The 24,376-nt window shown below is 39.0% G+C and overlaps 1 protein-coding gene across 2 annotated transcripts in view; it reads left to right on the top strand.

Moving 5' to 3' along the window:
- The window catches only part of WDR17 (WD repeat domain 17), a 110,583-nt gene that overhangs the window by 68,283 nt on the left and 17,924 nt on the right, over positions 1–24,376 (top strand). For both annotated transcript variants that reach the window (XM_063458160.1, XM_063458159.1), the window contains 14 exons: positions 2,376–2,578; positions 3,647–3,796; positions 5,094–5,224; positions 5,738–5,863; positions 6,442–6,597; positions 7,890–7,954; positions 9,434–9,566; positions 11,489–11,577; positions 12,461–12,560; positions 14,429–14,568; positions 18,541–18,561; positions 20,695–20,806; positions 21,186–21,327; positions 22,502–22,604. In XM_063458160.1, the coding sequence (XP_063314230.1) occupies positions 2,376–2,578; positions 3,647–3,796; positions 5,094–5,224; positions 5,738–5,863; positions 6,442–6,597; positions 7,890–7,954; positions 9,434–9,566; positions 11,489–11,577; positions 12,461–12,560; positions 14,429–14,568; positions 18,541–18,561; positions 20,695–20,806; positions 21,186–21,327; positions 22,502–22,604 (1,671 nt within the window). The remainder of the gene's footprint in view (positions 1–2,375; positions 2,579–3,646; positions 3,797–5,093; positions 5,225–5,737; positions 5,864–6,441; positions 6,598–7,889; positions 7,955–9,433; positions 9,567–11,488; positions 11,578–12,460; positions 12,561–14,428; positions 14,569–18,540; positions 18,562–20,694; positions 20,807–21,185; positions 21,328–22,501; positions 22,605–24,376) is intronic.

Genomic DNA, 24,376 nt, shown 5'->3' with positions numbered 1-24,376 from the left:
CTTTAACACTACGCGCACACACACACACACACACAATGCATCCCTATACATACACAGAAACACACAATGCACCCCTATACATACACAGAAACACACAATGCACCCCTATACATACACAGAAACACACAATGCATCCCTATACATACACAGAAACAGAACATGCTTCCCTTACACACAGAGAAACACACAATGCATCCATTACACACACACAATGCAACCCTTACACACAAAGACAATGCATCATTTGCACACATACACAGAAACATACAATGCAAACCCTTACACACACATGCAAACACACACGCTGTTTTTCTTACATACACACAGAAACACAATGCATCTCTTACACTCAATGCACACACATACAGACACACACCTTGCATCCCTTATGCATACAAACACAGATTCACACAATGCATCCCTCACACACAACCAGAAACACATAATACATCCCTTATACACAAATACACACTGCTTCCACTACACACAAACACACTGCATCACCTGCACAAACTGGTATCCCTATACACTACATACCATAAGCACACATATGAGATAACACATCCCCTACACACTCCACTCCCTGTGAGCGAGCTCATGGGTGGGTGGAACATATAAGTGGACTTATGAGTGGGCCTTATGGGCATACTCACCGTCAGGCACTGGGGCCCAGACCTTGAGCTGTGTAAGAGGCCCCCAAAAAATGGAGCTGCTTCCAATTCTCCCAGAACGTTGAATTTTGTGACCACAGTTGCAAACAGCCTCCAGAGGTCCTGTTCTACACCAGACCAGTGGAGCCAAACTGCAGCCCATCATCATCCTCATCTAATTGTAAGTAGGCAATCTAGTATATTATTAGTGACACTAATCTATAATTTACCTCACATTAAAGGGACACTATAGCTTAATGAAGTGGTTCTGGTGTCTATAGCTGGTCCCTGCAGGCTTTTTAATGTAAACACACACTGTGTGCAGCACTGGCGTTAGTTCATATGGCAGATCAAATGGGTGGGGCATTGTGATGTCACATGGGGGGGGGCGGCAAATTTATATTTTGTCTAGGGCGTCAAAAATCCTTGCACCGGCTCTGATCCTGGGCAGGTGCACCAGTCTACTGGTGACCCACAGGAGGGGAGTGCACTGATTGCACTGCACTCTCCTCCTGCCCAGACCCGTCTTGACCGCAGTGCAAGTTCCCTCTGCCCCTAATTTACAGTGGCTCACACTCACAACAAGCAGTGCCTAGAGCCCTTTGCAGAGACGGAAACAAAGAGGTTCTGCGGCAGCTGGCCGTCCTGCAAGCATTACATTAAACAGCTGTTCCCCATGCAGCCACAGGTGGCGTTGTGCTGGGAGACTGTGATTACTCTTCACTTCCTCCCAGCCTACAGAGCAGCGCATGGGGGAGAGAGGAGGAGGCATGATTTAATCTTGAATAAATCCTCTAAGCAAACCTTTATAAATTTGGGGGGGATCAGCTCTGTTTCCACAGTTTATTGGTGTTTACTCTCATCTCTGTATTAATATTGAGGGATGTCTAAGTAGTAACATCAGTGTGTGTCAGCAGGGCCAGCTGTTAGGGTGGGCAAGCTGTGCGGTCACGCAGGGTGCCATGACAACAGAGGCGCCCGGCGGCCAACACAGCTCACAAGTTGGGTACACCAGCATATTTAATTTAAACGATTCGCTGGTGGTCCTCTGGTGCGCACCAGCAGTAGGTGCAGTCAGATCATATCCTCTTCCTCGTGGTTCCGGCGCTCAGTTAGTGAGTCAGAGCACAGGCTCAGAGATTCTCAGCCTGTGCTCTGACAACATTGAAAGTCAGAGCCATGAAGGAGCGGGTATGGCAAAGAGCTACTGATTAGCATAACATCAATATCCGTTATAAAACCAGAAAAAGGTGGGCATGGACGGTGAACTGATTTGGTGGCGCAATGGGCCACTTGACTGGTTTTGCCCCCCAGGCCTAAGGCTGCCAGCCCTCCCCTGAGCCCGGGGCCACTAAAAATGCCCCCAGCTGACAGAGAGGAGCCCCAGGCATCCATTGGTACCTGGAGCTCCATGTTGTGAGCAGGGATTTAACAATGTAGGTAATACTATGTAATGACACAATGAAAATCAAAGAGGCTCAAGATAGGACTCTTGACCTTCAACCTCTGCAATAGAGTAAATGAACACGCAACAACCCATCTTCAGTCTTCACATTTATTTAGATACACACCCACCACAGTGGACCTGACAGTGTTTAAACTCAAATAGTGTCTATGTTGCCCCCTCTCTGCTGTATGTTGTTTTATGTTTATTCATATTGTGATATAAACACACTGGGTCTGTATTAATTATAATATATCATTTTCCTTTTTTACTGGTTTTAGCACAGTGAGGATCTGGGACTATACGCAAGACGCGTGTATAAATGTTCTCAGTGGGCACTCAGCACCAGTCCGAGGGCTGATGTGGAATACTGAAATCCCATATCTTTTAATATCTGGAAGCTGGGATTACACAATACGAGTTTGGGATACCAGAGATGGCACATGTTTGGACACGGTTTATGATCACGGTGCAGATGTATATGGTATGCACAATTATCCTTTTTACTTTTCACTATTTTGTTGGAGTATAATATGGGTGTTTATCATATTATTATTGGAAAAAAGTAAATTTAGCAGTCATACAGCCAAGGCTCAACAAGTCTTACTTTAACTTTTTGGAGCAGAGTTTGCAAAGTAATTAAATGGATTGTAGTTTTACTTTGAATGTCTTAGTGGGTTTTAAACATAGTCTATAAATATAGTATATTTCAAATTCCAGTCACAGATTACTTTTGCTTACAGTATACCTTTGGTATGAAATAGAAACTACAATAGTTGTTCATGATGAATATGTAGTTTACATCTGCTGTCTCATTGATAGCCAATTGGGTTTCTTTCATGTTAAAAATACAATTAAATAAATAAACATCGAACAAGAAAAAAAAAAGATCTGGTGAGTGGTCTCTCCTCTTTCTCAACCTGTTAAGCTAAACCGAATGTATAAACACATTCTTTATTAAATATTAAATATGAGGGCAATACTGCATTAATAAAATTGCTTGCCTAGAGTCCAGTGATGTATTGCCTTGGCACGCCTGATGCTATTCACTGAAGTGAGAATTGCCGGGAATTCAAAGTAAAATGAAGGAGAATTTGACATTTAAGGCCAAAAGGAAAAGAGATTAGACTTGAAGGTTTTCTAAGTCGAATATGTTGGTGTACACTTTGAACTCCCGGAAATGTTATAAATAACCGTATCTGTGTTGTTTACCCTGCATTAAGTTATTCTAAGCATTGTGGGAAATGTAGTTTACAAGTATCTAGGTCCAGGGTAGGCAATATTTGGCACTCCAGATGTTGTGGACTATGCCTCACTCTTATGTCGTCTCATTTGCATATTATGTCAAAATGATCTCCAATCTTATATATCTTATGACCTAGTGATATCTTACTGTGTATTTGGGATTTTCCTAAATATGCCTTTAAAAACCACAAACTAACTTGCCTTTAAGTATATTTCACATCAGTTTTGTTTTTGTTAATCAGGATGCATTTTAGATGCCTTTTCCATAATGAAAAAAATTTACTTTATTCTTTCAATTGTTCCCTAGGTTTAACTTGCCACCCTAGTCGGCCTTTTACAATGGCCTCTTGTTCCCGAGATTCCACAGTGAGGCTCTGGTCCCTAACGCCATTAATATCCCCTCTGCAGATAAACATCCTAGCAGACCGTCCATGGGAAGAGATCATTGGTAACACTGGTAGGAACTGCCTTCATACTATGTCTATTAAACCTATAGGTCAGTGACAAAAAGTGATGCATTTATAATCCTCTGCATCCTTGGCTGATATCATCAAATGTCAGGATCTCAGCCAATCCAATGCTTTTCCATAGAAAAGCATTGGAACGTTGTTGCACATGCACAGCATATCTCCATGCTGCGAAAATCAGCAACTCCTCATAGAGATGTATTGAATCAATGTGGCCCTATGGGGAGCATTTAGCATCTCCTTGCAGAAATATGGAGATGCTGAACGTCACTGCTCCATACTGAAAAGACAGTGTTTACATTAAAATGCCTGCAGGGACAGGCTGTAGACACCAGAACAACTAAATTAAACTGTAGTTGTTGTGGTAACTATAGTGTCCCTTTAAAGGATTTGCTGCTAATATCCTTGTGCCAGATACCACAGGACACATTCAGAGATTGCGTGGAATCAATGCCTCAGTGCTGTTTTGGCAGCACTACGGACCTACACGATATTTGGCATGTGGTTTTAATGCTGTGGCTGATCAGTGTAAACATACATAGCAAAAGTGAAAGCTAATAATTAGATGGCATAGTTCTTTATTGTTAGGTTAGAATTCTGCAAATCTTGGCCAAAATAGCTGAGCTGTAAAAATAGCTAACGTGAAAAATTTTGGTTTAAATTTGCTATCCCTTTGTCAACTCCCCACAAATCTCCTGACTATCAGTGATATATGTTGTTGTTAGATAACATTTTCATTTTAAAGAGACACTCCACTGCCAAATCATAGTTTAGTAGACATACCCCCAATAAAAAACATGTGTGCACTTAATTATGCATTTTTTTTTATTGGGGGTATGTCTAAAAACAGCTTGCAAATGCTACAGATCTCTGGTCTAAAGCCTTTGCAAGCCCTCCCCTTCCCTCCTCGTCCAGACTTTATGTAGCTGTCCAATCACAGACATTCCAAAGCAGCTCAATGAGAAGTCTTTGGACACAGGTGCTCTGGGCAATTGCAGCCGCTAGAGCTCAGCCCTACTGAGCTTAACAGCCAGGGGGGAAGTAGCGGGACTTGTTTTCTGACAGCCAGGGGGGGGGTGTAACAATGTTCTTTTATAAAACTACCAATTTATATTTAAATCTGCACTTTTTTAAAATGAAAAATAGGACACACTCTTCACTCATAAAGCACTTCAACAAGCTAAAGTGCTTTAGGGGTCTGGAGTGTCTCTTTAAGCATATTTGTATGTGCTGTGTTTATATAATCTCAGAAAATAAACATATTTTTCTACATGTTTCTCTTTTTAGACCGAGCAATGGAGTCTGGCGCGCCACCATTACTATGTGGTAAAGTGTCCCGTGATATTAAACAGGAAGTGGATAAACTGACTGGAAACTCAAGGGGGAAAAAGTTGAGATGGTTTTCAGAATGTTTTTCAGTAAGTCATGCAGTAATGAAATGGTATGTAATACAATTGTATCAGGATTATTAACAAACAAAGTGAATTGTTGTTAATTAAAAGAGAATTCAATTCATATTTAATGCCAAAATATATGAACTGAAAATGTAGGTGATTTCCCTCCCAATTCAAGTATAGTGGGCTAAAATTTAAATTTACTTGGACTTCCAAACAATTCACATCTTCCAAAGTTACTCACTAAAGTGAATTTCAAAACTGGAAAAAAATCTCTGTTAGCTATGGTTACAGTTTAGCTACTCTGGCCTTAAATTTGCAATACTCACTATAGCAAACAACCTTGTATGTTTCTGGTATTATTATAGTGGACCAGACAAGTGCATAAACCTTTTTTTTGCTTTTAAAAACTTACCTGGAACCACAAGCTGTTATAGAATTCTACCACTTCATTCATCCGGTGTAGGATTGCTGGATTTTTTTTTTTGGTAATTCACTTTAATATTTTTTGTTTTGTTATTCTTTTTTTTTTTACAGCCGCCAGGTGTAAATACAAATTTATGGGATCTGATTGCTGTATTGAAAGGTCAAGATGACAGTTTACTGTCTCAGCATTACTGTAAAGGAATTATTCACATGAAACATTTGGTCAGCTTTAAAACAGTAAGTCCACATGTAACAGTGTAACAATAATTCAGTAGATTGATGTCGGTCCCGGAAATGTAAAAGAAAAAATCTACTTTTAAAGTGCAGATTTAGTGTCCTTCTGCCTCTTCAGCGGAGGGTACATTTGCTGTCAAAATGAAAAACAGTGATCTAGATAGGAAAAAAACACATGTTAAAAATAAACTATTCTAATAGTGATTACAGCCAGGGTTATATAAGGTAGTAGACTTTCCAGGATTATAGCAGAATTAATATAAGAAATTACCACTGGCATTCCATAAATGCAGTTCAGTATGTGATTGTGGTTGTAAATGCACTATTACAGCTCTAGAACCTTAACCAGCTGTATTAATTAACTCCATAAGCACCAATGACAGAATAATTACTGTATAACAATCTAGAATTTAAAGATCCTGTCTTGCTCTTTTTAGAGACAGGAGGGCTGTGCAGAGTGGCCAGTACTACATAAACAGGACATACCATGCTTGCAGAAGGTCTTCAGGATGCACATTTTTATGTCACTGGTCTTTAAACTAATACGTAACTGAACATATTTCTTTCCGCCATCACGTCAGTCTAAAGCGCAGGAACTAACAACAGTAAAAATGTCCAAATTTGGTGGTGGGATTGGTGCACCGAGCAAAGAGGAGAGATTGAAAGAAGCTGCGGAGATTCACCTAAGATTGGGACAGATCCAGAGATACTGTGAACTCATGGTGGAGCTGGGAGAGGTAATCCGTACTACTAAAGAAACACAATAGCTTTAGATTTAGATAGATATATTGTAATTTATTATATATAAGGCAAGATCACTTCATGGAAGGGACAATGAATAACAAATTCAAAAACTACTCTTGAAAGACCAAGTAGAAAGTAGATCTTATCCAAACCTTGGGTTGTGGTGAAATGACAAACAACTTGTAAAACAGAAGCCCAAACAGACAAGTTAGAAAAATGTCTCGATTGAAGACTTTTTTCCATTTCTCCTAGTTTTTCTAACAGGGTTATTCACTAAAGTGAGAATTCAAATTAAATGTAAATTTTAAATGACAATACCCAAACTGGAAAAACTCTCGGTCAGCTATGCTTTCAGTTCAGCTACACTTGCCTTTCATTTGAAAATCACTTTGAATTCTCACTTTAGTAAATAACCCTATAAATGTTGTAATTAGGTTGTCACAGTTCGATGTTTATTATTATTTTTTTTAATGCATCAGGCAATTTCTTATTTTTCTTTTTAAGAAGAAAAGTTTGCGAAATAAAGTTGTTGTTTTTTTTTTGTTTGTAGATTTGAGTAGGAGTAAAAGGAGTAACAGTAAAAAAAAAAAAAAAAAAAAGTCATTTTGAGTAAAAGGCTTGCTCTAGTCCTGCATGTATTTGGATATTTCCTGTGTTGAAACTGAAATTCTGTGCCCCCAGTCCCACCAGCATTCATTGCTTGATTGTTTCAGATAATACTAATGTATTAAAGGGACGTACACTGTAGACTTATCTTGTCAATATTCTTTGTCATGTCTTCCTCGTTAGATGGGACATCTCTGACTATAGGCCTTAACTAACATAACTAGAATGTAGAAATACCTAGCACATTAAATCTGGCTATGGCTAAAATCATATAACTGATGTACAAAAGATCAAACAGAAATATATATATATATATATATATATATATATATACATATACATACATACAACATACAAGATATATATATATATATATCCTGACGAAAGTTCCATTAGTGAACTGAAACGTTGATCCACCTAGGCTGATGCCTGAATAAAGATAAGTTTTTCACCATACTTCTGAAGTCCTTGGAGTGCTATCTTTACACTACTTATTTTACATTTATTGCTGACCAGCACCAGGCCGATTATCTCTTAACAGGAGTGCAAGCATTGGATTTTCTATATATATTACATACAGTGCATACATTTCTGTTATTTTCCCCTCTGTCTTATTTTCTTAATACACAATTACATGCCACAAGCGATGTGTATAATGTATGTATACTGTAATTTGCAGTGGGACAAAGCGCTGTCTGTTGCTCCTGGTGTCTCTATGAAATATTGGAGAAAACTTATGCAAAGGTGAGTGGGGGTAATTGAAAAAATGATTACCAGAGGCAATAGTGTTGATAATAGGTGCTACAGAAATTTAATAATAATAAAAATACTTAAAGGAACACCCTAACATTAAAAATAGCATATCTAATTTGAAATGTTTTAGTGTTTTTTTGTTTTTTTTATTTAGCTTCAGCCCCCCGCACCCTTTGTTGTTAAAATCAAATAAGAAAAAAAAGTAATTCAATTTAATCAGTAATGCTGAGCTGTGAGAGCAATTTAGCACACATTGCTACAGGCTGCAGGTTGGTGCACAACTGTCAACTACAATTCCTGTCTGTATTTCCTGGATGAATTTGATCAGGAGGTAGCCTGTGCATCCCATTGCACAGCTCTACTGCTTCTCTCTAGACTCCAGGGACTGAATGAAGACTGAACCTGGTGGTGCAAAGATCATACCCAACTGTGCCTTTTAGGACCGTCAGTACCTAATTTGGGCACACATCACTCTGTCTCTATTTTATCCTCTTTTCTAGGAGTTCAATAATCTTGGTATGTCTGAATTTGTACCATTGCTCCACAGCACTAATACTTATTGTAATGTGTCATTAAATACAATAAACATGTTTAGAAATCAGTCTGTGTATATGGGATATTTTGTGCTTGTACATTTTAGTTGCAGACAGTTTTACAACTTCGTCACCCAAAAGATTCCTTGTGGTCCATCTGAAATGTTGGGACATTAAAAGAAGTAAAAGTTAATAATAACAAGTTGTAGAATGGGGGCTGATGTAGCTGATTCTCAAAGCAAGCTGTTAGCTAAACTATGCAAGATTTATACAATTCACATACCCCATGAGAGCATGAAAACCTTTGCACAACTGAAAGGAGAAGCTTTATTCCTTTGTTTAATGCAGCGGTCCGCTCATCTACCTATTAATCAACCTCCCAAATGAGGATGCCAAGGGGCAGGTTAGTGACATAATTGCATCACTAGCTTTGCTCTCAAAGGGACACGTCCGTTTCTAAAGGGCATGTCAACCATGAATACACACCATGCTGCCTACCAATCATTGTAGCCAGTCCACTGAGGACTGACCATGCAAGGAGAATTGCTTCTGTGCTCTAGTGCCCTGAACATAGCGATATGACAGTGACCTGGTGTCTCCAAAAGTAGAACATCAGGGGACTAAGGCAGGACAGGACCCAAAAATTCTAGACTGTTGGGAGGCATGTAGTACTTGCGTGTTACATAATGGCTTTTTTATTCCATGATTGATTTATAGAGCTGGAGAAAGCAACCTTTGGCACTCCAGATGTTGTGGGCTGTATCTCCTATAATGCCTTTACAGCCACAGGGGAGATGGAGTTTACAACAGCTGTTGTGCCAAAGGTTGCCTACCCCTGACCTAGAGTAAATGATACTGAATTGTATTGTTCTGCTAATTACATCCTTCGTCCATTGCGTGCATACGCCTGGAAATTAAATATTTTTTTTAATGGCAGAAGAGCGAGTCAGCTCATCGAGGAAGAAAATGATGCTGTCATTCCCTATTGCATAGCTACTGGTGATGTGAAGAAGCTTGTCAATTTTTTTACTTCCAGAGGACAACTGAAAGAGGCCTTACTTGTGGCGCAGGTATGTATGATTTTCTTCACAGTGGTTAGTTATATTTGGTCATTCCATGAAAAAAAATTATTATGCAGACTTAGAATAGTGTTTTGTTATATTTCTTCTGTACACAAGTACATTGTATAATGATTAATCTAACAGCCCATCCAGGAATTGAGAAACAGCATTTAAATAGACATGTGCAATTTGTTTCGTTCCGAATGACAATTCGGACGAATTTCAGGTAATTCGGACATTCGCATACATCCGAATGTCCGAATAGCTGAAGTCCCGAAAGTCCCGAAGCACAGTATTGCCCAAGTACTAATATACCCCGTGGAAGAATGAAGACTGTTACACTGTATACAAGTTTAAATAAAAAGTATACAAACATAGCCAGGATTCAGCTGTAAGCTTTTGCAACACTTACAACAATCAAGTAACATACATTCATATAAAATGTAAGTGGGGGCCCTAAAGTAAAATAATCAGGGGGACCTATTGTCTCACCCCCGGCCCCCACCCCTGAGCGGCAGGTGGGGTCCCTAAATTAGAATAAAGGGGGGACCTATTGTTCTCCCCTCCCGGCCCTCACCCCTGAGCAGTGGGTGGGGGCCCTAAATACCAATAAGGGGGGGATCTAAATAAAAATTTAAACCCCCCCAAGGTGACTAAGGATCCCCAAACCCCTAGTCACCCCCCTCCTCCCAAAAAAATAACCCCTACCTACTCCCCTCACCCTAAAAATAATGAGGGGGGGACCTTTAACTAGATACCTGTAAAAAAAAAATGAAAATAAAACTTACCATTTGATGTCTTCTTTCTTCTAAAATCTTATTTTTTTCAGCTCCAAAAAAGCCCAAATAAAAATCCATAATAACTGACACACTTTAAAAAAAAAAAAAAAAAAAACAGAGCGCAAAAAAAAAAAATCCTTCTTCACCCATGGAGGACTCCGCGCAGACTGAGCTCTGCAGGGCCGGGGAATGCTTATAAAGCCTTGCCCCGCCCTGCAATGAGGCTCAGAGCACTTTGGTTGGTTGGTTTAAGCCATCCAATCAGAGTGTTCTGACAGGTAAATGAAGAGACTGACAGGTAAGTCTCTACATTTACCTGTCACAGCACTCTGATTGGTTAGCTTGAAATCCAGCCAATCAGAGTGTTCTGTGTCATTTTACACAGTGTGGGAAAGTTCTTTGGAATTTTCACACCCTGTGTTATTTGACTCATAACAACACTCTGATTAGTGGATTTTTACTTAGTATTAGTAAATGTGGCTGAAAGACCAATTTATTTCAGCCTTTTGGTAGATAACTCCCTAATACTGTGGGAATTAGGGAATTATCTATTAAGCGGCTGCAAGAGAAGTGCCGAAGTCCCGAAATTCCAAAATTCCGAAGTGTCGAAGTACCAAACCGAACAAAAGTGCCGAAGTTCTGAATTACCGAAGTCCCGAATTTCGGAATGCCGAAATGTAATAATGGCAATATATTTTAGAACTTGGTTACCTAGATTTAAAAACAAAAATCACTGCTGCTAGGATAGAACATTTATGGTTATGATTAAAAATAAATAAATATTTATTTCAAGCATTGTGGGCTAAAATTTAAATTTACTTGGACTTCCAAACAATTCACATCTTCCAAAGTTAGTGAATTTCAAAACTGGAAAAAATCTCTGTAGCAGAGTTATAAAAAAAAAGTGTGGATTGTTTAGAATTCAAATTAAATTCAGCATTTTATGCCAAAATAACTATATTTCAAGTATAGCTATTTTGGACTAAAATGTTAAATTGCATTAAGGGGCTTTCATTGAACACAGTTAAATCCAAAAGATTTAGGCAACAATAAAAAAAATGCACATCTCAGCTCTAGTCACTGTATTGTAGCATATAATAGAATAAATATGTGTAAGTTACTAAGGAATAGTTACATTTTCTTTATTAACAGGCAGCTTGTGAGGGAAACATCCAGTCTGGTCATGTGTCAGTGCCTGCTGTATCCCCAACTGATGCAAACAACATAGAGGATTATAATGAGTAAGTCAATAGGATGGGAACAGGAAGCCTTCATTGCAGTGCTCACCTGTTACATTAATATTTGTGTCAAAAATTACCTCATATATGGAATTGTATTAAATGTTAGCATAATAAAAACAAGTTATTTATGGCACTGAGGCTATGTTTCTGAGTTTACAAATCATACTAGGAAATTATGCATAGTTACACTAAATTCGTAAAAAAAAAATTGTTACAAAATATGGAATGCAGATGTATTGTTTCTGATTGAGTAGCTAAATATCTTATACTCATAACTCAATGTAAACATACTTTTATAAAGGTGTAGAACTGTGCAGATAAATGGTTACGCCAAGGGTGCAAAAAAAGTAGATCCCCTGATGTTGCAGAACTTCAACTCCCATGATGCTTTGAATGCTTTAGAATGACAAAGCATCAGGGAAGCTGTAGTTTTAGAACATCTGTGGAGCTACCTTTTGGGCACCCCTGGGTTACTCCAACCATCATAACAATTACAGCCAGCCGTAGTGGTAATGATGCGAGGAGTACCCTGGCACCGCTCACTGGTACAGGGGCAAACCTTTTTACAATGATCCTGTGAAGTGCCATTCATTAATTGGCTGCTAGCATCAGATGACCATTCTCAGCCAATAAATGAGTGTCGGAGCATAAAGTTGCAAAAAAATTGACATTAGCCAGCTCAAAACTAGCTAATGATGCCCCAATGATGCGGACAGAGGTGGAGTTACACCTCTGGCAGCAAAGGGGTTCAACACCATGACCACTTAAACTCATTGATGGTGCCTTGAGCAACCTTTTAAGAAGTGTTTATACCTATATATAAGTGTTTTTTTTAGAGCAGATTCATGTGACTTATGGCATCCATCACCCTCTTTACTTGCAGGCTTCTTCACTCTGTCAGTACAGATTTAGCTGAGTGGTATTTCCAAGATGGACGGGCTGTTCTTGCAGCTTGCTGTCATTTGGCTGTAGATAATATTGAGGTAAGTGTTATGTAGACAATGATACTAGCAAATTTGTAGAGTACTGAGGCAACACACATGCACAAAACATGCTGCTGACACAGCAGTAAGAAATCTTACCAACCAGCAAAATCGGCAACAGATAATAACGAATAAGTCATGGACATTGCTTGGCTTCAAGGAGCTTCAGTCCAAACCAAAATGTTCAGAGTTATTCAGTAATGTCTCAATGTCCTCATATCAAGTGGGGTAAAACCATCTGGTGCGATATAGGACTAGGCTGACTTTAAAATCCAGTATTTTGCTAAATTTTATGATAATTTAGCCAGGCTAAACACTATTGGACTTGTACCAAACACTTTAACTGCGATTGCATAGCGTTAGAAAGCTCTTTAAGAGTTGTTCCTCCATGCAAGCTCGGCCTGCACAGAGCCCACAGTGAGGTAACTAAATTCATATGTGTTGCAAGTTTTTTTTTCAGTGCGTTTTTTGCGTTCCAACCCTTTTGCATTTTAAAAGCTATTAAGGGACTTAATGTTTTTTTTTATTTTAATTTTAATTGTTTTTTGTTGTTGTTGTTGTTTTTTTTTTTACAGGAATTTGGTTTTTTGGGCCCCTACCCTATTATTAGGTTGAGGGGGAGTAGGTAGGTGAGCTTGCCTAGTGGCTTAGGAACTCCTCGTAAGTTGGGGGGAAAGGGGGTATTTTATTTTATTTTATTTTATTTTGGCATCTTATTGCCAAAAGGTGCAAATTCAGTAGAGTTGATACATTCTGACCGGAATTAAATTATTTTCACCTAATCTTGACCATCCAGGCAAACTATTCTGCATTCTTCCCCAAAGAAATAAACGTAAACAGAAATAGATACACACACATAAATATAGCAATATACAGACACAGTAATTCAAAGTCAGAAACACATTATGCACAATATACAAGATATCCAAACAGTCACATTCATATACTTGCCTTTAGTTATACAAACTAAACGTTTGGCCTAAAATATCATGCATCTGAAAACTGTTATGTGGGATCTCACCATACTTAGACCTAGAGAACAGGTTTCCCTCATGAAAATGTAGCCCTTTTCATGGAACCAGTTACTTTGGTAACTGGATGCCTTTCCCTGTTACAACGTTGTCAAATATATGAAAGGAGCATACCCTTCCATGCTTAAACACGCAGTTCACTTCAGTGCCAGTATTTTGAATGTGTTTGATAATCTGTATTCACAACCGTTCTATAAGCAAAGTCAAAACGTATTTAGTAGATCACATTTTATTAGCCATTAAAAAAAAAAAATGATGTCCAATTTCTATGAAAATTGCAACACACATTCACTCAAGTGAACTCGAACTTAAACCTTAAGAAAAATTCCATGATATGATTTCTTCTTTGGTTAATACAATTCTTCATCTGGTAACTCCTTACAATCCTTCATGGAATAGCTTTGACCCATGTGTATAAGTAGCTTTGGTGAATAATTTTTTCCTCACCATATTGGACATAAACGGAATATATTTTGGGTTTATAATTAGGATAAAATGATGCAGATATTATTATTATAAAAGCTGTATTTTACTGTGGTGGAACATTATTACTGATTATCTTACAAAACTAAAGCTAAATAGTGTTTTTTTTTTTGCTGCGCGGTGAGTTAGAGTTTCGTTCATAACTCACTGTTTAGTAAAAATCTTGTATATAAATGATGTGATAACAGAAGCGATACTCACTGTCCATATTCTAGTTTGTTAACTGTTCAAGGCCCTCATCTACTAGTAAACCTCCCTTGTAATGGTGCTGCAGAGTGTCAGCTCTTAGAACATAAAAGACAATACCCATTATTTACAATGTCATATTAATCTCTCTATTGTCTTTTGAGAAAGCTGGCCATGGGTAAGCTGATCCGTAGCAATGAATTGGAACTGGCAGTGTGCGTGGGCACGGCAATCGGAGACAACGCAGCACCGGCTACACAATACGCATTAGAACTACTAGCAAGAAAATGCATGACCGTCACCACGTGGTAAGTTGGTAAGACGAGTATAATCTTGGAAGATAGAGATTTGGCATATTGTAGGAGGGAATTTAATTCTGATGTATTCACTAACAATAAGCTGTAGTGAATTGAAAAACAAATTGAAAAATTCATTCTATCATAGCCAAGCTGTGTCTGCAGTTAAAACTAGAGATTCTTTTACAAATTAGCCTTGCATTTTGAAATTCAGTTTCAGTTTCCTACGATTAACTTGCAAATGCGCTTGATCTCATATTTTATAGCAATGAATAAGGATACAGAAACAAGATTATTCGTAAAAAGTATTATATATAAAGCTAGCAAAAAATTATTCTACACAAACATTGGCTGGTGATGAATACTAAGTTAAAGTTACATAACACTGCCATCTGGTGGCTAGAGGCATTCATTACTATCAGTGTTTAGGCACAGATTTTTATATGGTGTATTCTTTGTATAGTTTTTAACAAAGGGATTTAGGAGAATTTTTTTTAAGATTCTTTTGTTTCAGGTATTGTACCGGAGGATTGGAGGAAGGCAGATGTTGTTTCTATATTTAAAAAGGGTTCAAAATCCTTGCCTGGAAATTATAGACCTGTGAGCTTAACTTCTGTAACTGGGAAAATATTTGAAGGGCTACTAAGGGATACTATTCAGGAATTCATTGGGAAGAACTTTGTTATTAGCAATAATCAGCATGGTCTTATGGCCTGTTCTAAAGAATGATATCATGGCACTAGGAAAAGTCCAGAGACGAGCTACAAAATTGATAAAAGGAATGGAGCATTTTAGTTATGAAGAAAGGTTAAAAAAAATTAAATCTGTTTAGTTTGGAAAAACAGCGCCTGAGAGGGGATATGATAACTTTATACAAATATATTCGGGGCCAGTACAAACCTTTATCTGGAAATCTATTCATAAACAGGGCTATACATAGGACACGAGGTCACACATTTAGGCTGGAAGAAAGGAGATTTCATCTAAGACAAAGTTGAGTTTTTTATACAGTAAGAGCAATAAGGATATGGAATTCTCTGCCTGAAGAGGTGGTTTTGTCAGAGTCACTACAGATGTTTAAACTGCAATTGGATAAATACTTACAAAAACATAACATACAGGGATATAATTTCTAATTAGTGGGGTAATAGCTGCTTGATCCAAGGAGACATCTGACTGCTATTTTGGGGTCAAGAAGGAATTTTTTCCTAGTTTGTGGCAAAATTGGAAGCACTTCAGACTAGGTTTTTTGCCTTCTTTTGGATCAACAGCAACAACATATGCGAGGAAGGCTGAACTTGATGGACGCAAGTATCTTTTCAGCTATGTAACTATGTAACTATGTGCAAGTGAGTTTCCATATGTGGATCCTCTGAAACTCTACCAGGGTTATACCTGTAGCCATTGTCAGGGTCGGCCCAAGACATTGTGCTGCCTGGGTCCAAGGAGGAAATGCTGCCCCCTCCCCCCCCCAAAAAAAACATATATGCTTCTGCAATGGTAGTCAGGGCCAGCCTTTAATGGTGTGCGAGCTGTGCGGCCGCACAGGGCACCATGGAGCAGGGGACGCCCTGACAGCCGACAGCTCGCACATGGCCGGTGTCAGGGGAGTTAAAGCAGGTACCCGGGTGGAGAATTAATTATTCTCCACCCGGGTCTATTAAAAAAAAATGTAAAAAATTGCGGCAGCGGGGGCAGGGCTTAACGGCCGGCGGAGGCGGGGGTTATCGCGAGGCAGAGGCAGGGCTAATACCCAAAGCCCCTGCACAGGAAGAGGGATGAAAGAAGGACTACAACCAAGTGCATCCACTCCCCTTCCAGCCAAAATGGAAATAGGTAAGTCTGTATGTCAGTGTGTGTGTGTGTGTGTGTCTGCATGCCTGTGTGTGTGTGTGTGTGTCTGCATGCCTGTGTGTGTGTATGTGACTGTCTGCCTGCCTGCCTGTATGTGTGACTACCTGCCTTTGTGTGTGACTGTCTGACTGCGTGTGTGTGTGATTGTCTGCCCGCCTGCCTTTGTGTGACTGCCTGCCTGTGTGTCTGCATGCCTGTGTGTGTGAGACTGTCTGTCTGTGTGACTGCCTGCCTGTATGTGTGACTGTCTGACTGCCTGTGTGTGACTGTCTTGACTGCTTGTGTGTGACTGCCTCCCTGCATGTGTGATTGTCTGCTGTGTGTAACTGTTCGTGATTGTGTGCCTGTAACTGTGTGTGACTGTTTTCCTTTAACTGTGTGTTTGGTTCTGTGACTGTCTGTCTGTAACTGAGCATGTGTGACTGCCTGCCTGTAACTGTGTGTGTGACTGTCTGCCTGTAACTGAGCATGTCTGACTGTCTGCTTGTAACTGTTTGTGTGACTGTCTGCCTGTGCCTGTGTGTGTGACTGTATACAGGCAGCATAGTGGGGAGAGGGGGCACACATACAAACACACATTAAAAGAATTAAGCCACCCAGCAGGTTCTTACCTTCTGCTGGCTTTGGCTGGTGGGATTTGGGGGCCTGCTCTCATGATCCGGCCCCATCCTCGTGGCTCCCTCCTCCTCCTCCTGCTCGGCTGTATAAGTGAGCTGGGAAGAACTGATACGCTGTCACTTCCTCCCAGCTCTCTGTGCAGGATAGAAGGGACTCAGTCGCGCTGTTAAAGTGCAACAGTGCGCGACCGGGCCTCTGAGGGCATGGGCCACCCGATGGACCCTCACACAGGTTCCCAACCCATGTGGTGCTGCACCACTGCCATGAGTTTGGTACTCCTGTTTTAGATTATGACAAGGGTGGCAAAATGCTGCCCCTGTCAGAGTGCCGCCTGGAGCCATGGCTCCACTGTGGTCCATGGACAGCCTGGCCCTTGCCATGGTGGTCTGTCAGGAGAGGGGGGGAGGAAGGAATATCAAGCACATTTTTTGTTTTTGCTCTGGATGCATGTTTTGTCAAAGTCTGTCGATGATTTACAGGGACCCTGCCATCCACACAACAGGTGTGTGATATGGTTTCCTTCACCAGAAATTGTATGCATTCAAACAAATGTTTAAAGTTGTGGGTAACTTAATGATAATAATGTAATATTGAACTCATTTACAAAACAGTAGGCTGTGTTGATATTGTAACTAACTTGCAGCTAATTTAAAAATATCCTCCAACTTGGGTATAGATTCTATAAGAAGAGTTGAGCTTAAAGGAAACACTTCAAGCAACATGACCACTGCAGTGATTTAAAGTTGTCATCGTGTGTGGAGTCTGTATGTGCAGCTGTGAAAATCTGCAAATACAAGATTGAACCCGTTTGCTACCTGAGAAGTAACTCCACCTCCAGCAGTGTCTTTGGTGCATTATTACCCAGCCTAGAACAAGAGTTCCTGGCTGGCTAATGCCAGTTCTGTGCATATTGGATATATGATGTTAGCACTCACTGTATGGGGGCGACAGGCATACAATGGCAGCATGCTCCCTCTGTGCCATCTATGTCCTTCTCTCAGCCCGTTCTCCACCTACATCCCCCCTCAGCTAATAGAGGGAGTGACTCCAGCAGAGAAGGATCGGGCTGAGTAAAAAAACCTGGCACTGGAATGCACGTATAGTTTAGCTGTAATTTTGCTTTTTTAATAGTTTCAGGGGGAACCAGAATGGTATAAGTTACTCTAATAAAAAAAAAGTGTTTTATTAAAGTGTTGGAGTTATCCTTTAACTCTGGCATTTCAAGAGCTGTTTTTCTATTGACATATATGGGAGAACTACTTCAATTAATAGAGATATGTTTTCACTTACAGTAGCATTTAGCTCTTGGTTAGTTTGTCTGCTCTGTTAGTTTTGCTGCTCAACTGCCTTAGTACAAAGTGAATACGTCATGGAAAACAACCACTGATTCAAATGAAGATATTGTTATATTGGTTCATATAAAACTGCATGTAATTGGTGAAAAGACATTGGTTTGTTTAAAATAGCAATTGTTTATTTTTTTTTGTTTAAAATGTGATCTCTTTCCTTTAGCTTTCCCTCACTTGGATACAGGTAGAATATTATTGATACATTGTATTTGTCTTTGTTGCAATTAAACACAGAAAATAAGAAATGTAACACAAATATTGAAGGGACGAGCTAACATTAAAATTAAGTATGTTTAACGGTTCGCATGGTTAGCATGCTTCAGTGTTAGTTTAGATTACTTTATTAAAAAAAACTAATTGGAAAAACATTTTTACATGTACATATAATCTAGTCTCTTCGCTGCAACCCGAACCACCCGTGCCGAGTTAATCAATCCTTATAATAATCTCTAGTTCAATTAAAAGCTTCAATATTAGCTTTGTTTGGCATTATTATTATTATTGGTATTTATAAAGCACCAACATATTCAGCAGCGCTGTACAATCAGGGAGAATAGATAGTACAGTTTGAACAAAGCAATTCAAAAGGAAGAGAAGCCACTGTCTGTGGGCCGAGATCTAACATTTACAGACTTTTATGCAAAGTAGTAAGCTAGATACAAACATACAAAAAAGTCACTTGTGTACTGTACCAAATCCCTGTGTTCCTTTTAAATAACTGGAGGGCTTTTAGTATCAGTCCAATGGCCTCGTCAAGGCAAACCCTCTTAGATGAGTTTGACTGCAGGGCTTAATTTTGTTATGTTTGTATTTGCTTTTGTATTACACAGCCATGTTACAATGCTGCCCCCCCACCCCATGTGTTCCCTATTAAGGGTTTTTCAGATATATTATGACAGAAAATATTAATATTATTGTAGGGGTTTAAGAGATACCCCTCTTTGTCTCATTAAATATTGTGAAAGCAGCAAGGTGAGTTGTTCGTGTAGGACATACCTAAGAGGTTTTGCCTTGACATGACAGGTGAGCTTACCCTTAAATGGCCATTGGAGTGATACTAAAAAAAAAAAACTCCTGTTATATATCTGTGCATATGAATCTGGGATAGTGTGCAAGTAATGTTTTATCTTAGGGTGTTCTAGTAAGCTAGATAGCTCGTGAGCTTAGAATATAACGTTTATGGTAGGGACTTGTGTCTATCTAGTAGCTGTCTGTCTGACAGTCATTAGAGGCATGTTTCCAGAAAAATGTAAACATTGCCATTTCTCAAAAATGTTTCACAGTGCCTGAGAAAATGAGCTGCATCTATTCACCAAAACCACTGCATTTCTTCTATTTTACTCATAATTGTTTTATAACTGCAGTCCACATTTTTTCATTGATAGAACATTACATGATTTATTATTTTAACAGTGAATTGTGATTAAGTCAAGTCAAATATTTTCTCAAATATACCCAAATGTGGCTCCTTTTCAAACTTGGCTATTTTGTATTTGCTTTTGCAATTTGATTTTATGCTTTTAATCCACCAAAATTCACTGTATAAATAGAATGGTTTAACGGGGACCTTTGGCTTAGAAATATTTCACATATTTTGCAGAAAGATAATTTATTTAAAAAAATAATAATAATTTAAAGGAACACTCCAGGAACAGGGACCCTATGATTTGTATTTTATTTTTTTTATAATTTTTGTATTTATTGTTTTCATTTTAATACATTTTTAATCTTAATTAATTTAATTTAAAGTCCTCTCTATCTAAAATGTTTTTTTTTTTCATTACCATAGTTCATGTAACATCATCACATAGCTGTATTATCCCGAGAATCTGTTTAGACTTATTTATAGCGGTCTACAGGAGAGATCATACATTTAGCATGTGTGAACGCAACTCATGTTTCTTGTACAAATAACTTTTGAAATAATTGTATTCAGTAAAGCTAGCTGTGGCAGATCTGATGCATGCTGTACAGCTTTCAGTACAATCTTACTGCTAGATCGTGACTTGTTTGAACCCCTTTCCAGCAGTTTATAAAAGATGTTCCTATGTCCCTGATTGGAAGCTACAGGAGCACATGCTTTGGCTCTGACACTTCTTGCAAATTTGCATAACATCTTCAAATGTGATGTTTTCCATTATTTTTTTTAAATGAAATATGTAAATAATGCTAGCAGGGGTCATCTATACTCTGTTCCTTTAATGATTATTTTATTGTAGAATATTACAATGGTCATAAAAGTATATGTAGCTATGCCCAGTATTATATTGGTAATCCTGCTGATATACAGTAGTTATTACATTATTTAACTTTCAAGGGATTTGGCAGCCGATCTTCTCAGGATGATACCAAACAATGAGCTCTTTCTGGTAAAGCTGTGCGCGTTTTATCCAGGATGCACTGCCGAGATCAACGATATACACAGCAAAGTATGTGTTTTCTGTTTTGTTTACTTATTTATTTGTGGTTAGGCACACCTGTGCCACATTTTAGTTGAAATAGGGACATTCTGTCTAATTATTTTTTACTTTTCAAGATTGTCACATTGTATTGCAAATATGAAGAAGCGATGTTGATATAAAGTAATAACGCATGCTCATCTATGGCAGGAAGCATGCTAATGATACATGACAGTCTGATTACAATAGAAGGTGTAACCCATTGTAGATGGTACAACAATCGAGTTAAATGCACAAATAGTGAGAAACAAAAACCTGGTGTTACAAATCTGTTGAACACGTTCTTGAATGGTATTTATAGCAAACAGAATGAATGTAGGTCTAACTCACTCATTTAAACTTGTTGCAGTGTAACTTACAGAGTTTGGAAGAATGCACCCAGTTAGCCGAAACCTCCCATGCAGATGGAAATATCTTTGATGCTGTTAAGTATTATTTGTTAAGTTTGGAACCCGAAAAGGCTCTTCCAATTGGAATCCAATTTGTCAAAGGTACATCCCATGCCTGAATGAATCACGTTTGTATTTACTGAACTATGGCAGTTAGGGATATAGATTGCTAGCTTCTAAACACACTGTATATGCATGATCTCCCAGCCAAAACGTTGCAATTCTTTCATTGCTACAACCACTACTTACTTCCCTGACTCATATATAAACAGAAAAAAAAATGCACATTTAAAACCACTGATTTACAACTACGGTGGGTGAAAAATGTTCAGGGGTCCGATAAAACCTCCAAAAAGCTCAGTGTAAGGCAAGGTGCTCCGCTAATTATTATTATTAAACCACAGCCCACTGCCCTTTGGGTGGATGAATAGGGGTATTCAGCAGGGGTGTAGGGTAGCAAGTCAGGGTACCCCTGCACTTTGTTCAGGTGTCCCCCCATTTGCAAATGTTATTGGGATACGCTCTCTATATTCCAGGTCACTAGTACATTAAACAAATTCATTTACTTTATTTAATTTTAATTGATTTCTATCTGTCAGCTCATCATTCACTAGTGACTGGCTGCTTTTTTTTATTTTAATGCCATTTGAAAAATATGACTTAAGTGGATAGACTTTTCAGCATTAGATATAGAGCCTAGTGAATAACAAACATAAAAAAAAGATGTTTTTTTTTTTACAAAATGTCTTTTTAAAATATTGGTCTACACAATATTGTATAAGAAAATGTTTTCAGTGAAAGCACATCAGCTCTCAGTTATGTCACAGAACACATAACACTGACCATATTTTTAAAATAAAAATGAGCGCTCTCCCCCCCAAAATAGATGGTGGTTTTACATTATTAGGTCAGGAAAACATGTTTGTGTTCCTGACCCTATAGTGTTTCTATAACAAGGTTAAAAGTATATTCCTTAAAAATAAAGTTTTGCAGTACAATCTCAGCTCAGCCAATGAGAGATAGGTGTGACATGACTCCACAGCACAGCCACACATTTGCCCCCTTTCTTTTTAGCACAGATTTAAATTAGTATACAGTTAATAAGAGAACAGTTGGATTTGGTTGAGAATTATTTTTACAGCAGGTTTTGTGTGATAGGTTTCCTGCCCTCTTTGTCCTACTATTAAAATTATTGAGGCTGGTTAGTTTAATTTAGTTGATTTACTTACTGAACCAAACATATCACTATACCGTTTGCTTTATCTCTTCTTCTCAGAACAAATCAGCACTTCAGACTGGACGTTGGACTCAATTTGTCCTGTTCTTGAGCTCCTTAGTTACATCCGAACTGAAAGACTGGTGCTCCATAAATGTAGTGAGTGAGTACACTACTTCCAATTTCCAGTATATGTGCTGGGCACTGTGCTTTAGGCATACCCAAGAAGGTCATCCAATCTTTAACAACACACGTCCCAATCAGAGGCGTAACTAGAAACCACGCGGCACCCGTGCGAAAATTGCCCTGACCCCCAGATGTCTACCCCCCACCACTCCTGCCCTCATACGTCTACCCTCCCACTCCCATATGTCCCCCCCCCCCCCACACATGCAGACACCCACATAGACACACACATACAGGCACACATACATACAGACACATACATACACACACACACATATACATACATACAGACACATCCATACACATATACATACATACAGAGGCACAAACATACAGACACACAGACAGGCACACACACACACATACAAGCACACATACAGACACATACAAACACACACACATACACACAGACAGATACACACACATATACAGACACATACAAACAGACACACATACAAAATGTTTTAGTCACCCTCCTGTTTCCTGCCTTTTTAGGTGCAGGAGGGTGACTTTCCCTGGGGTCCAGTGGCTCAGCCTGATCACCCTCCTATCCTTCCTCCTCCTGCACGGCTTCCGGTGATTGCTGGGAGGAGTGACCGGGGAGTCACTTCCTCCCAGCTCTGTGTCATCACAGGGGGCCCAGTCACGCTGTTGAAGGGCCACAGCGCTGACCAGGTCCCCTGGAAATTCATTGCCATCAGGTGGCTGTAACAGCATGGCCCTTGAACAAGTGGCACCAGCGGTTCTACCACACGGCCAAGGCCGCGTTACATAGCCGGTGGGCACCGCGGTCGGAGGGTTCCACAGGGCAGCCGGGCCCCTGGAGTGATGGACCCAGTCGCAGCTGCGGCCCCTTGCGACCACGGTAGTTCCGCCACTGGTCCCAATCATTAACCAGTGAATCGTGGAGTATAATGCAATAGAATATAGTCCACATGGTGCAACCATTGACTTGTAAGGGAGCAAATATCAAAATGGAAAAGAAAGTAAAACTGTAAAAAGTAAAGAATCCAAGGAACACTAGCTGCAGGTCTTCCTCAGATATTATCTATAAACATGTGAATCTGAAGATTCAGAAAATAACTGAGATGGAGTTTGTTTGTTTTTTGTAGATTTTTTTCACCTCTTTAGAATTGGATAATGAACTAAGACCTCGATATAATAAGATTTAAACTGATTCAAACCAGTTAGAAAAACTTTCCAAAACGTATCTACAGAAATCAACATTAAAGTCTATGGGATTTAAAGTCTATGGGATTTAAAGTCTATGGGGATTTTTTTGCTTATTAAGTAAAGGCCTAATTTCTTTATTCGCTTATGTTATATGTTTTACACTTCATTTCATCTAGGTTTTGTGAATTGGTTTTAACGTTCTGTTCATATATATTGTCTGATTCTTCTATGTCAATAATTTTCATCTTATTACTTATAAATATTGAAAAAAAATAGGCTTATTCTTTACCTTAAGCTTAGCTCAAGGTTATTAGGCTTCTAAACATAACAATTTTTTGTTTTATTGCTCACTAAAATCTTCATGTTGATGCCATTAGTTTATTTTGCTTTCTGCATTTATTGGTCACCTGTATTATGAAAATAACATCTATCTTCCCCTTGCAGGCGCTCTTCAAGGGAGAATATTATCTTGTCTGTCACCAGCATAGAACAGAGTTCTGGGACGCCTAAGTCACATGTGCTGGGGTGCAACTAGTCCCCAGCACACAAGTGTAGAATATGCTAACGTAGTGTACT

The sequence above is a fragment of the Pelobates fuscus genome, chromosome 6 (genome assembly GCF_036172605.1).
Source record: "Pelobates fuscus isolate aPelFus1 chromosome 6, aPelFus1.pri, whole genome shotgun sequence".
NCBI classification, from domain to species: Eukaryota; Metazoa; Chordata; class Amphibia; order Anura; family Pelobatidae; genus Pelobates; species Pelobates fuscus.
The sequence above is the reverse complement of the archived record's forward strand: the minus strand, read 5'-3'. Positions and strand labels throughout refer to the sequence as shown.